This window comes from Syngnathus acus, chromosome 10 (genome assembly GCF_901709675.1).
Source record: "Syngnathus acus chromosome 10, fSynAcu1.2, whole genome shotgun sequence".
In the NCBI taxonomy this organism is placed as follows: Eukaryota; Metazoa; Chordata; class Actinopteri; order Syngnathiformes; family Syngnathidae; genus Syngnathus; species Syngnathus acus.
In genome coordinates, this window is record NC_051095.1 from 6,552,311 (window position 1) to 6,567,030 (window position 14,720).

Genomic DNA, 14,720 nt, shown 5'->3' on the forward strand with positions numbered 1-14,720 from the left:
TTGGCTCAGTTTTTTTTTTTTTTTATCACTCGAACTGGCTCCTTAGACAATGTGAAAAGAAATATAAACAGTCATTGTTAGCACAAAAGATTCAAGTGTGAAAACAAAATCAGAGAAAGCCCACGAGAGCATCTGAACTTGCGTTGGGGTTACTTGGAGGCACATCAAAAGATGGCAGCTATGCCCTGACTCGCAATTAATTTGAAGATCAGTGGTTAATTCTGAACCCGTAGTCATAACCCAGTTTTAGAGGGTGTGAAGACTTGTGCAACCATCTTATCTGAGTTTTTTGCTCTTTAACTTTCCCTCTCAAATATATTATAAATAAACACAGACACGTACACATTCAATATGGCGGCGACGGGGCGGTACAATGAAGCGCTTAGAGCGACATCTTGTCTATGTGCATGGTGTGTACGGGGCAAAGTAGCTTTTAAAGCATTGAAGCCTCAAAGCTGTGTAGCCTCTCCCGGAACTCGGCAGCCGCATCGGCTGAACGTTTCACCGTCAGGGTTTGGTCCAACATGGCGGCGCACGGATGGAAATACTGATGACAGTCCGAAAGATCGCCTCGATTTGTACGATGGTAAGGTTATGGCATTTTGGACTCCGTTATTAGCTGTCGGCGACAGGCAAGTCTCCGCGCTAGCCTACTTGCTAGTCATTCACTACATAATAATAACACACTTTGAATGCTTTTAGTTACAACTTTCGCTTTGTATCCATGCCAGAAGCGGCGAGGTCAGTGAATCCCGCAACGCATTAGGTCTCTTATTTACTTCAGTGAGACGCTATTCTTGAGCTAAAGTTTATTCTTGCGCTTTCCTGACTAATCATATTTGACTGGACATTAAGACGACCACCTCCAGTCATGTGACGGAACTTGTAACATTTCCACGCGTTGAGAAGGTGGACGAATTGAGCTTTGGGAACTGCTGATCAACATGTGCTTCACGAGGAGGTCAAAGCTGAAAGTAGAAGAGGAACCAGGAGTGCTTGTGTACAATTATTTTACATCTGCAGTGAGAAATCACCCACACCTAATTTAATTTCATTAGTGGAAAAATGATGGCTTGTTTAGAAGAGTGTAGCTCATCTATCTATGCCAATGACTCGCAGTGAGATTCAATTCTCAATGGCAGACTGTACGGACAACCTGTGTTGCGCTTCTTACAAGTCAATAATAGCTAAACTCGGAGGCTTTTCTGGAGGAATTGAGCTTTGACTTTAAAGAAGTGATATCGCCCATGGAAAATCCTCACACCGGAGTAAAACTTGATTCTTTATTATATCTTCTCCTGCAATTTTCCCCCTCCACAGGGCGCCAATGCCTCTGCCTTGGAGAAGGAGATTGGACCAGAACAGTTTCCTGTGAATGAGCACTACTTTGGCTTGGTCAACGTCAGTATTGACAGCTTTTGTCTCCATTTTCCAGTGCAATTTGCAGCAACAATCTTCTCTGTCTGTTCCCTAGTTTGGCAACACTTGCTACTGTAACTCGGTGCTGCAGGCTCTCTACTTCTGTCGCCCATTCAGGGAGAAGGTTTTGGCCTACAAGGTAAATCAAGGTACGGTGAGGCTAGCGGAGTTCCGCTCGGGCTCACTTCTCAGTTTGCAGGTGCAGCCCCGTCGCAAGGAGTCTCTCCTCACTTGCCTGGCTGACTTGTTCAACAGCATTGCCACACAGAAGAAGAAAGTGGGAGTCATCCCTCCTAAGAAATTCATCTCGCGCCTGAGGAAGGAAAATGGTTGACACCTTTTTATCCCGTGGACTTTGGACTAAAACAGACCTGACCGTGTGCCATCTTCTCCACGCAGAATTGTTTGACAACTACATGCAGCAAGATGCCCACGAGTTCCTCAACTACCTCCTCAACACCATCGCAGACCTGCTCCAGGAGGAGACGAGCCAGGAGGGGCAGCAGAACGGAAAGTTGGTCCAGAATGGAGGAGCAGGTGGTGGTGAGGTAGTAGTAGTAGGGGGAGGGGGAAGTGGAGAGGGTGAAGGTGAGAAGGAGACGCAGCAGACGTGGGTCCACGAGATCTTCCAAGGAACGCTAACCAACGAGACACGTTGCCTTAACTGCGAAGCGGTGAGCGACATGAAATCAGGGATCACCTTGACTGCACCACCGAGCGCACGTGTGGAAGATGTTGATGATGTCACACTGGTGTTGCAGGTAAGCAGCAAGGATGAAGACTTCCTGGATTTGTCTGTGGACGTGGAGCAGAACACATCCATCACTCACTGCCTCAGGTGACTGACGGGAACCTCTGGGCATTTAGTCCTCCTGCGGGATAAACAGTTGCACTCTTTATTGCACCCGTAGAACAACTCTGACGGAGGAGGGCTGTCAATCGAATATTTCCCAGAATTGATTATTCCAGCAATTAATAAAATAATCTAATAAAATTTCAGTTAATTTTAAGAGGGTGACAGTAGGAGGATTTGGACAATTTTAAGTTCAAAATGGCTATGCATGATTAACCGATTTATCAAAAATAGTTATTGATTAATTTTGACATCTTTAACGAGCAAACAAAAAAAGCAGTAGTTGTAATATTATGGTTCTACTGGTACAATGAATTGGCTAATTTACAGACAAAGAGCAGACGAGTACTGAGATCTTAAGGTGGATCTAGAGCCCATGTGACCTTGGCTATGTGGCCGTCTCCTCGCAGGGGCTTCAGCAACACGGAGACTCTGTGCAGCGAGTACAAGTACTACTGCGAGCAGTGCCGCAGCAAACAGGAAGCCCAGAAAAGGTCGGTCGGCTGCTCTTCCTCGGTTGTGGCTTGTGGCCGATTGTTGCGTTAACAGATTTCCTCTACTCAGGATGAGGGTGAAGAAGTTGCCCATGATCCTGGCGCTGCACCTGAAGCGCTTCAAATACATGGACCAGCTTCACCGCTACACCAAACTGTCCTACCGCGTGGTCTTCCCTTTGGAGCTGCGCCTCTTCAACACGTCGGGAGACGCTACTAACCCGGACCGCATGTACGACCTGGTGGCCGTGGTGGTGCACTGTGGCAGGTGGGGCCCGATCTCGACCCCCCCCCCCCCCAGGCCCCCCTGCTCTGTTCCTCACTTGTGCCGTGTGTCCCTTGTAGCGGTCCCAATCGAGGACACTACATCACCATCGTCAAGAGCCACGGCTTCTGGCTCCTCTTTGACGACGACATCGTTGAGGTGCGTTGCGTTTAGCCATGATAACTACTTGTGGTAGCGGAAGTTGGTATCTGTGAGAACTCAAGGGAAAGAACTCCTAGGAAAAAAAAAACCGCTGCCTGTCTTCCAAACATTGGAAAACCATGGTTCTGCTTTTCTGTTGTTCCTGCAGAAAATTGACGCACAGGCCATCGAGGAGTTTTACGGCCTGACGTCGGATATTTCCAAAAACTCAGAATCAGGATACATCCTCTTCTACCAGTCCAGAGACTGAAGCGGTCCGTCGTTGGCATTAACGTAACGGATGACACGAGGGCTGAGCTGTCTTGCCTTTTTTTTTTTTTTTCCCCCTAAGCGGCAGGATTGGTCAAGACCTCTCAGCGGCCTTGAAGAAGACAAACTCGAGCCGCGCCCGAGCTCAACAACTGACATGACTTTTTTTCCGTGTGCATATTCAAATGTGTGGGCGGTTTGGTGAACACGGGCCACGCGGCCCCTCCCTCCCAGGTGACTCAAAAGAGCTGTGGAGAGAACTTCTAAAGTTTATATGCGTAATGTCGTCCAAGGGCTTCTGGCACACCGGCAACACGCAGCCGCCAGGAACGTTGCCAAGCGGCAAACTCGGGTCCAAGGCGGCAGTCGCACTTCCTTCCACGACGGCTGCGCTGAACTCCATGGTAAACCCTCGTACATTTTGCTTGACTCTGCTGTTTGCAGCCAGGTCGAGATTGCCAATGAGATTCTCATTTTCTTCACCTGGATAAATAAAGGCTAAACCAATAAACACTCGGCGTATAAACAAACGCTACTCACGCGCGTTTGCGTCATTTGGGGGAAGACTCAAAAGCGCACTGATTCAATCAAGTCAAACGAAATGATCACTATTTAAATATTCGTGTTGATTTTATTTTGACATCACTCTTCACTAATGACTCCGCGTTTGTTTGTTGTATATGTGAGATTTTGACTTTCATTTGGGGTCGAGAGTGTGCATGTGTACATATATAAAGATATTATCAGAAGCAAAAAATAAATGCTTGCTTGAAATAATAAAGCTAAAGAGCTTGAATTTCCACCTTATGGATAATTATAATCCCGCATCGACTGTTCTTTGCTGACTACACTCATGGCGCTTGACAAGTGTCAAATGCTGCCCTCTAGTGGCTAAATGGTACTCAATTTGATGAGTGACAAAAAAACGAAACCGACATTTTTGGCTCCAAATGCACAAAGGAGTGAAGAGTTACAGCACTCATTAATCACTACAACCAACGTGCCGCTTATCAGAAGGCAATTTGTACAAACACTGCAGCTCTGCTTACCTTCTGGCTCTCACATGCGATCACGCTGTCGTTTGTAGCCCAAGTCACACAGATGGAGAAACCGGGGGTGGTATTATGTAAATTAGCACCATAGTGACGTCACAATCCACAAACCTGAAAAGTGCTCAGACATTTAGTGACACAACGTTGAATATTACAGACTTTTGAGACTTTTTGCATGAGCCAATTATATTGCCTTGCAACAAAAACAAACAGATAAACGCATTGAGGTCATATTTACAGCGGGCATTTTATTGAATTTCACAGATGATAAATTCAACAAAATAGTTTTAGTTCATACAGCTCTAAAATTCTTTTAAAATTATTTGTGTCACACCCACGCAGCACACAGAGCTGTTTATGAAAAGAACAAAGCCCCCAACCAGCACCATATCACACCAAGGTCTCAGAGCTCGAACCTTTCCCTGTGAAGAAATCCCAGAAGCTGCTCTTGCTTTCCTCGGGGAGCGCCTGCTTCACCCAAACGTTGCCGGCGTCCGCCGGCGGGTGCTGTCGACTGGAGGGGGAGGACACGCGGCACAAGGTGGGCTGGGCCAGACTGAGCAGGTTGTGGTGGGAGTGGAACTGTCGCATGTGGCGGATGGATTTGCCGGGCCGGATTTCTCCTGTTGGTACGCATTAAAGATCTTGACTGCAATTAAAATAGCAATGTCATCAGCAGAGGCGGAAGGGATGCATACCGTATCGGTTGTCGTGCTGCTTCCTGCTCTGGTTCATCTTGAGCACACTGAGGAAGACCTCGCTACTCAGGCCGCCCTCCAGAGACGAGCGGGGTTCCATCGGGGACAGACTCCCACTTGAGGCGCCGACGGAGTCCAGAGACGTTCCTGTGTCCCGGCGGCCGCCCGAGCCGACGTCGCTTTCCTCCGTCACGTTACTACGGGTCGGTCGGGGTTATGGGTGCGTTTAGAAGGCGGGCATCAAAAGGATGACTGTCGTCACCTGAGTTTGCGACGGAGCAGATAGTCGATGATGTCGGGGTCAGTCTGGATCAGGCTCACCAGGACTTCTTGTTGGAGTTCGGCCGACACCTACGCACACACGCTGGAATATTTAGACGGAACACAACCAAGGAGGGTTCACAATGCTTCATTGAGACGCCTTGTGCGTCACTAATATTATTCCTTCTTTACAGAGGATAAAGATCATAAGCTTCAACAGTAGCATTGTAATTGTAAGCCTCTTTTATAATAAATAATTCACTATTTGATAGAGCTGTGAAAACATCCCAAGTTGAGTCACTTGTATCTCAAGGCAACCCTGATGAATATTCCGGCTAAAAGTGAATCACCATGAAAAGTTTCCTGTAGTTCTGCATAAGCACCAGCGTGACGTTGATGATGGCCGTGCTGTCCTCGATGCCAACGGCCTGCGGACCGGCGTCTCCTCCTCGTTCCCTTTGAAGCAGGTTCGGCCCAAAGATGACCGCCAAATTGGCGGCCGTCATCTTGTTACCGGGGATCTGGGCAGGGCAGAGAGGCACTTTTGTGAGCAGAAGGTCAAAGGTTGACTTGAGTACGGATATGGGTCCAATAACAAAGAACCCACACCGACCTCCTCATCGTTGGTGCCGACGCTGTCCTGGGCGAAGCTGTGCACGGTGTGCAGGAAAGTGAGGAGGCGCAGCAGCGTGTCGCAGTTGCAGGGAGGCAGCAGGTAGAGCAGATGCTGCAGGTAGTGGAGTTGCTCCGCTCCTCTGAGGACTGGCCCGCAGCCACCGAAACAAAAATCAGGTGGAAATGATTGATGGACTTCCAAAAAAATCTATCCTTGCAACAGCGGCAGACTTCCACTGCGCAGTTGTCATGCGTGCGTACGGTTAGCATGCAGGAAGGCGGGGTACAGCTCTCTGGTGAGAAGAGGGTCCGGCATGTCCCTCAGAAACTCTTTGAGCAAGGCAGCCACGTCGTGCACGCTGTGCTCCTCGTCCAGCTGAATGTCCACGCCTGCGTCAAAGTCTTCTCTCAGCTGCGGGGCGGCAACGACGGAATGTAAACGTTGTATGCATTTATCACCGCGCTCATCACGAAGTACGCTCACCTGGCGCACCCTCTTCTTGGAGCTCCCGACTCGGAAAATGCCCACGGTCTGAAGACCTAAAGGGACGGAAAAAGGAAAATCAGGCGTGCCCGCGGGACGCGGCACAAAGACGGGAGGACAGCTGCCTCACCGTGGGACTCGATGTGGCCGCAACAGCGCTCCAGTACTCGAGGGACCTGGGGGTAGACCGGGTTGAGGCTCAGCTTGCTTTGGCTCCTGCACTCGGATGAGCCGCCGCTGCCACTCTTCTTTGGCTCCAGCTCCGCCGGATGGGATAGCTGCAGCGCCTCCAGCAAGCGGGACTGACTCTCCACCAGGTCGGAGATGGAGTCCACGGAGAGGCCACCCTGCGACGGGACCGTTTGGGTTATGTTCCATAAAATTGATCCGACCACGACCTAAAGTTAGTTTCGTTTTTTTTTTTTTTTGTCAATTATTTGATCACCAAGTTTGGATTCTTCCAACTTGCTTGCTGCCTCAATTCAGTTTTTGTAGATTACAATCACTGAAGTGTTACCCGTCTCTGTCCTCGCCCAACGGAGTCCAAAATGCAGTGCGGCGGTGCCGGCGCAACCGATTTTGCGGGCACGTTCCCCGAGAGCAGTTGGCGCTTTTCGGCCCTGAAGCGCAAGACGCTGGCCTCCAGCTCCAAGCAGTCACGTCGACTCTCCTTCATGGCATCCTGACGCCGCTTGAAGGCCCGGTCGTTGGCGATGACCTGCGACAGCGGGATGCCGAATGCCTTGGGGGCAGATTCTGACAAATAACAAGCGCTGTTCTGTTAGGACAGACCAAACTGAACAATTGAGGATGGTGCACCGCGATGTGCCGAAAAGTGCCTAAAAACCAAAGCCAATCTCATAGTACGCCAGCAGAGGGCGCTAGCAGGCGTTCATGTGCTTTTCTAAGCCAGGTAACCCATAGAGGCCTGTTTTGGCAGAGCTTGGCTGTAAGCTTCTCGCTGACCCCGACGCACGCTGCCCGACTTTAGGCCACGTTTGCTGGCATCCGACAACAATGGCCGCTGATCCGCTTGTTTGGTAACATCCTTGACATCTTGTGGCCACTGACAGTTCTTTACTGGGTTTGGTGCAGATGGATGCAAATTTGGATCTAGGTTTGACTCACGTTGTTCAATATTTTGATGGTGGTGATGGGGTATCTGTTTTTTAATTTCTTTCGTTTTCCACTAAAACTTAAAATAGCCTGATGCGATCAAGAATAGAAAAAGCTTCATAACGTCTAAGAGACCAAAGGCTCATTACCAAATGCAAATTATAAAATCCAATTTTACTTTTTGTGATTTAGCCAAAATTTGAAAAAAAAAAAAAAAGAGAAAGAAAATCATTCTTTTTTTTTATTATTTTTGCGCAAGATAATAAAAGGAGACAAATGTTGAGTCAGCCTTACAACTGATAGTTTGCCAATTTAAAATGGAAAAAAAATCAAAGGATACTTTGTATTATCATTGTACGTCTTCATTCTATTTTGGCCACTTTAAAGCTGCATCAAGGATTTGAAGGCAGGGAAACACCAGCTTCCGTGGTTATTAATTGCACCACAGAGGATGCTTGACGGCTGCGAGAAGACGGGCGGAGCCAGCAGGAGCGGGGCCAGCTCCCGATGTTCCGGGTTTTCATTAACAGGGTTAGCCTTCAGCTAAGTCTAAGTGGGAGCAGGTGCTGCGTCTTTAAAGATCTGCACCACCGTTCGTTGACCTCCTTTAGAATTTATATAGACTTTTTGGGTAAATATTGCAAAACAATATTTCATGGTATTTAAAATTTTATAGTGGAGCAGGGGTGCTCACACTTTTGCAGCTCGGGAGCTAATTTTAAAATGACCAAGTCAAAGATATCTAACCAGCACATATTGAACATTTACACCATTATTATTATTATTTATAGTCTTATTTTATTATTATTACTTCAACAAGGTGAAAAAGCAAATATCCTCCCGTCCAAAACGAGTTCATTCACTTTTGCTCACGAGCTACACAACCAACATTTTCGACCATTCATCCACATCTTTTTTTATCATTGCGTATGGGCATTCAACTCACCACGCTCTTTTTTTTCCTTGGAAAACGAGTCAAACTTCCTGCGCAGAGATTTTCGGCGTTTGCGTATTTCTGCGAAGGAACAAATACGATTTATTCTCACATGTTCTCGACACACAGGTGCACGTTTGCTATTAAAACAACTTTGGATATAAATGATGTGTTAGCAGGTCATTAAATGTTGTGCAAATCGAATGACGCTGTTGTGTGGCCTCACATATTGGGCCTGGGTGTTCTTTTCCTGAAGTGTGGAACAGGAAGTCCACAAAAAGGACACAGGAGCATGAGAACAAGCAAATACGAGAAAATGTCTCTCAAAGCAATGACAGAGAATTCCACGGAGCTCGCCAGCGATTAACTACGCCTGGCGACATTCAACAGCGCAACCCTCAAAATGTTAGCGAAGGACAACAGGAAGTGGAGGGGGTGGGGGGTGGCGACAGATGTGACCCGACGTGCTCACCTCAGGGGAGAAACAGAGCGGGAAGATTCCCACACTTGCTTGAGGGGGTGGGAAAAAAACACCAAAAAAACCCCACACCTACCCGTGTCCAAGAATAAAAAAAAAAAATGACACTTCATGCCATTCTCAAAACAATTACGCACAATGAAAAGTTAGTTTATGGTCCTGTACTGTATATACCGTAATTTTCGGACTATAAGTCGCGGTTTTTTTCATAGTTTGGGTGGGGGGGCGACTTATACTCAGGAGCGATTTATATACATATATATGGTTTTTTTTCACTTTTTTGGGCATTTTATGGCTGGTGCGACTTATACTCCGGTGCGACTTATAGTCCGAAAATTACGGTAGATTTGGTTGATGAATTGATTCACATGTGACAACCATGCAAATGTTGCTAGCCAGCCAGCAGCCGAACACTGCTCAGAAGTTAATTGCCCTGAGAAAGCTTGCGAGACGAGGCTAAGAAAAGCAGCTTACAGTCTCGCCGGACACATAAACACACGAGTGCAATGCCTGTGGTTTCCGCGTCTTACGTTTGAACGACCAAAGTCGAAAGCACACGATGGTCCTTGCGCTTTTGACAATACCGGTGGATAGAAGAGAAAGCGTTTACGATGACTTAAGAACTTGCCGTGCCTCATTTGAAGCTGGCGGTGTCATTTTGAACATCTGGCAGCAAGTTTGGATGAGGAACTGGAGCGCGGCCCAAAATCATGGCATGTTTGCAACTCAGAGAGCTCCAAATCACTGGCGCTGCGAACCTTGATTAGCTCGACTCAACTTGATTTATAGAGGCCTTGATCAACATGCGTAACAAATTGCTGGCTTGTTTCCTTCAGTGATGTCATGGAGGATAAAGTCAACAAAGTCACTGGTTGAGAAAATACATTTGAAGATCTCAACTTTATTATTCTTGCAAATGACAGTTATTGTTGAATGCTTCATGTGCATTAAGTTTTATAAATAGCAATGCTAATTTCTTTTAGCCTGTCTATGGCGTTTTGAATTACATCTTAGCATTAAGCTAGCACCCTTTTTTTATTCAAGACTATTCTCTTTTGTGTTAGGGTTAGTTTTACAGTGTACCTTAACTGGGGTGATTAATCAGGTATTTTCTGTTCATTTTATAATTTCATCTAGTTATTCTGGAACACATTTACAATGTGTTAAAAACTTACGCGGGTGCTAAAACTTGTTTTTCGAGTCTTTACACTGGATATTTCATGCTCTGGTCCTCGACGGCCGCTATCCGGCACATTTAGATGTTTCCATCCTCCAAAGCACCTGATTCAAAGGTTCAGGACAAAACTTGGTAACCCTTGCTCTGGAATGTATCCCACGCCAAAGTTTGGGCTTCACGTCATTGACATAAGAAACTACAAGATTGGTCATTTTTACTCTCGAGGTGAAGCGGAGATCCTTGGACAAAGCTCCCTTGCTTTCCCTGTCCAAAGTTTTCCCTTTTTGTTCCATCGTCTCCCTCCAAGTTCTCGCAAGTGTCTCCCCATCAATCAGCCCGCTTTGCCTTGTAGTTCTCGCGCTCTGCTCGTCATAAATCCGAGCGCCTTCCAAAGGCACACTTGGCCAATGACAACAAGAATGCCTCCATGTACCTCTGGGAATGCTGATCTTGAAGTGGAGCTCCCTCTGGTCCAGGTGGAACAGGGCCACTCGCTGCAGTCTGGCTCGCTCCACTTCGGACAGGTTCTGGATGGCCGCGGGCTGGAGACGCACGCTGTGACCCAACATGTTGGCCCACGTGAGGCCCCCCTGGCCAGACGCAAAAACACACGTGACATGTGGAGTGGAAACATGACGCTCCCTCATCTGGCAAGATTTAGCGCAAAAAGATTGCCAGGTTGTCTGCCGCCGCCAAGTTCGGGCACACGGATGGGCCCGCTGGCTATTATATTGTCAGGAACAGGACATCGGATCAAAACAATGTGGAATTTTCCGCCACGTGATTGATGAACGGGCGTACGATAGAAATGTGGATCTTGCTTTTCTAATCACTTTGTAGTGAGAATACAGTTGTGTGCCAAGAGGCTAAACTGAAACGTTACCAGTCTTGGAAGGAGGTCAAAGTGTCAAATAATTCCTAATAAGGCAATTCTGTTGTGGAAAAAACATGTCCTGAACATTTTCAAGTCTGAATGTCTTCAGAAATGAGGAAGGAGGTAAAATTCTAACAATTTGTGCAAACTATTCATCAACGCAAATGTTCAAGTTGAATTGAATACAAAATGATGGGGAAAAGGGACGTCAACATGTTAAATAGCTTATCATTTGCTAACTTGACTGTAAAATTTGAGGAATTTGAGGAGTGTGATGGTTAAGAATGTCAAATAGCATGAATGCTTTAAACATTTTTATCTTGTGGATGATTGAGTGCAAATTGCGATGAGGTGGCCAAAGGGTGATAGCGTCTGTCATGTAAGAAAAACAACAACAACATGAGACTCCACTTGCTTATTCCTTGGATAAACAACTAGTGGAGAGCAAAAAAGTCTACTATGCCCTGGAGGTTTTGCTGCTCCATTTGGGAATCACAATGTGACCAGCCGACGGAGCAACGACAGGCGCACAAACGAGTTCATCTGCACATTGTGATGTCCCTTTTTTTTTTCTCAAAGTAACAATGTGATTCTACCACCAGTTTCAGCGTCAATACATTCAAAGGTGAATTTAACTTTCACTCAGAGTAAAAAGACAATTTTGAAGACAACAAACAAGCAAACTGTCAAGGTACAAATACCTGGTTTGTCCGTCTGGTTAGAAAATTCTCAAAATGTCTCCCGAGGCCCCCCCTCGTGTTCGCTATCTGGACCCCATTGCGGAGAGTCTGACTCCAAGCACAGCGTGAGTAAAGCGAGGGGGTTGGAGAGGGAGGTCCAGAGAAAGGAGTTAGATTACAACAAGAAGAGGAGGAGGAGGAGGACAAGTTGCGACTTCTACGAGCTGCAGAACATAAACATGGGGAGGGGTGTGGTGGCTCATGTTGGAGCTCTGAAGATCAATGCTGAGAGAGAGAGGAGGAAATTGGACGCAGTGTGTGGTGCATGTGTGTGTGTGGGGGGGGGGGTGTTCAGGTGAGTGCCAAGAGGAGGAGGATTAAAACGTTGGATTAAAAAGGACGCAGGCACAGACGCTGAAGATGCGTGCAGACGTGACAGAGCAAAGCATCATGGGTGGCTGCGCGCGCCTGCTAGCAAGCGTGCACACGCGCGCACGTGTGCTGACTCGGTCTTAAATAAAATTTAAAAAAACAGGATGGATGAGACCGACGCGCTCGCGCGCGTGCGAGACACTTTCTTGGACAACACTGCACTCTATTGGCCGAAGAGCGCTCATGAGATAGCGCGTGTGTTGAACATTCCCATGGGTGTGATGTCATTCAAAATATTAGAAACCGCTGCCAATCCGTCCCGGTGCACTTTCAGAAGCATAATAAAAAGGAAACTGCAAAAACATTGAGAGGGTAATATTAGCATTAACCACTGGGGGGAGCTAAAGGGGGAAGGGCAGGGGCAGAGCAACACCAGCGGAACTAATTGTTTTCCTGACTTATTGACATGATTTCCCTACTTTTCAGATGAGCTTGGGCAGGAAATGCCGACGGTGAAAAGGAGATGGGGAACTAGGATACGGACGGTTACTCACTTCTCAACTGCCTCCGTTCTATAAACAGGACGTTCACGCCCACGGCCAGGGCTGCACTGGCCATCAGAACCTGGTGGGTCAACATATTTTGGGACTGTTTGAACTTTATTTAATCGTTTTCTTGAATCTATTTGTCTGCAAGAAATAATTCAGAGGGAGCAGCCCGTTACAATATAGACACAAAACAGAGTCAACATCAGTGCAGGGGCGGAGCTATGTGGTTGCCAGGGATGGTCAGGGTGTTTGATTTTTTTTTTTTTTTTTTCTTTTATATGCTACTGCTCGTTGGTGTAGCAGTTGTCTGAAGGTATTTACTAATGACCTGGATAATACGTGATTTTCATGAGGTGTTAGCATTAAGCTAATCTGATATACAATTCTACATTTGGTTAAATAATGTTTGTTTTTTGTTTTGTGTGTCAGTTTGACAGTGAACTCCAAGGAGTGACAAATCAAGCACACTTGGCTTCTTTTTTGGAGGGGGAGAACTATGTCAATCCCAATTAGAACACAAACGTTTCCCTCGTCCACCCGAAACCTCAGTGAACCCGATACAAAGCGACACCGGAGAAGAGGCAGTGTTGACGTCTTATCTCTGACTGATTTGATCCATCGTTCCAAGACACGTCATTACTTTTACCGCAAACACGCCCAGCAAATCCACAAACACCACACAGTGAGAAATAAGTGGACCCTTGATTTTACTTTTTTTTCTGAGCCACAATTTCACTCACAGAAAACACCAGGAATTAACCAGCTCCATCTGGGCTTTGATTATGATAAGACTCATATACTTTTGGGGGGAAAAGAAACGTGCTAGAATCCTTCGTCCAATCAGAGTTCAGCTTTTGTATTGCCATGTCCATTCAATCTGCCTGTGGTCTTTCCAAATAGTATTCCTGACCTTCGAAACAAACGATATTAGCAATGGTGCAGTTTCGTTCGCCAATTACATTTCCTACTTATCCTCACAGGGTCAGAGCACTGACCCACAACGACGTCTCTGATTGGTCGATCACAGCACAACTTGCTACAACTTACTTTGATTACAAAACACATTTGTAGCAATCTGCATGCCCGTAATAAATCAGCATCCGCCGACCTGAGCATCTTGTGAGTGTGAAGTTGAGGATGCTAACCTCATGGTAGAAGTGCATGTCGGATGGTGCTCGGCAGAATCCCGAAGGCCAGGATGCCAGCTGCTCGGGTCCATCCGGCGAAAGCGTCACTCGGGCGCCTCGTCCGATGCTTCCGCTCATCAATAGGAGAATGGAAGCTGCCTGTGCTGCTGCTGCTACATTTTCTTCTCATTCCATCTTTTTCTTCAGCTGCTTCCCCTCACATGACGAACCCCTCCCCAGTCCAGCTACCAGGGTCACTTTTATCTGAGGCGAGATCCGCCGCACATCACTTCATGATTCTTCCCTTCTCCTCCTCTGGGGCTCTTTCCTGAAAGAAATCAAGCAGCACACACGCCAAGCCGCATGCCACCCAGCCTGTAGTTGTCAGTCCTTCCTGTGTGCGTGTGTGTGTGTGTGTTGTAGATAGCATGGTGTGCTTTGCGCTGTCAGAAACAGGAAGTGTGCAGCTTGCTTGTTTGGCCCCGATGAGCCATCTCCTGTGTGTATGCACACGGGTGAGAAAGGACACATCAGTAACTCAAAGCTTGGGCAGGTACTTTGAGCATTTTTTTTTCAATATTTGTATTTGATAGAATCGTTGAAACTACTAGAACAAGAAGAAGCTGTTACATGTTACTACTAGTGAGGCAAAAGTGCACACTTGGTGATAACTGCATGTTACTAGTGACCCTGACGCATGGTAACGTAAATTTGAATTTCTTTTTTTGCCAAAGGTGACACGTGGCATGAATCTTGTGACTGAAATGAACTGCAGTGTTTTAGCATGTTTGGCAGACACAACCCAGCTTGCACCCTATGAGTGGAATTAGCTTCCACATCTTTGCATTGGGCCAGTTTATGG

At 46.9% G+C, this 14,720-nt stretch overlaps 2 protein-coding genes across 3 annotated transcripts; one reads left to right on the plus strand and one right to left on the minus strand.

The window, feature by feature from the left end:
• Window positions 1-423: 423 nt before the first annotated feature.
• On the plus strand, window positions 424-4,242 carry usp12b (ubiquitin specific peptidase 12b). Its single transcript, XM_037260875.1, has 10 exons — window positions 424-586; window positions 1,321-1,401; window positions 1,475-1,558; window positions 1,619-1,748; window positions 1,819-2,093; window positions 2,181-2,257; window positions 2,683-2,766; window positions 2,837-3,034; window positions 3,112-3,190; window positions 3,342-4,242. The coding sequence occupies exons 1-10, from the start codon at window positions 539-541 to the stop codon at window positions 3,441-3,443; spliced, it is 1,158 nt and encodes a 385-aa protein (XP_037116770.1). The 5' UTR covers window positions 424-538; the 3' UTR covers window positions 3,444-4,242.
• Window positions 4,243-4,720: 478 nt separating this feature from the next.
• Window positions 4,721-14,312, minus strand: arhgap36 (Rho GTPase activating protein 36). 2 transcript variants are annotated; one of them, XM_037260865.1, is made up of 12 exons: window positions 13,877-14,312; window positions 10,691-10,847; window positions 8,615-8,683; window positions 7,070-7,308; window positions 6,683-6,899; window positions 6,553-6,608; window positions 6,330-6,480; window positions 6,067-6,215; window positions 5,804-5,974; window positions 5,455-5,543; window positions 5,193-5,389; window positions 4,721-5,117 (listed from the first exon to the last, which is right to left on the minus strand). In XM_037260865.1, exons 1-12 carry the CDS (start codon window positions 13,994-13,996, stop codon window positions 4,885-4,887), a joined length of 1,848 nt encoding a protein of 615 aa, XP_037116760.1. In that variant the 5' UTR covers window positions 13,997-14,312; the 3' UTR covers window positions 4,721-4,884. The 2 variants fall into 2 exon arrangements, with proteins under 2 accessions (XP_037116760.1, XP_037116761.1); XM_037260866.1 differs by lacking the exon at window positions 13,877-14,312 and adding an exon at window positions 11,833-12,062.
• Between the last annotated feature and the right edge of the window lie 408 nt (window positions 14,313-14,720).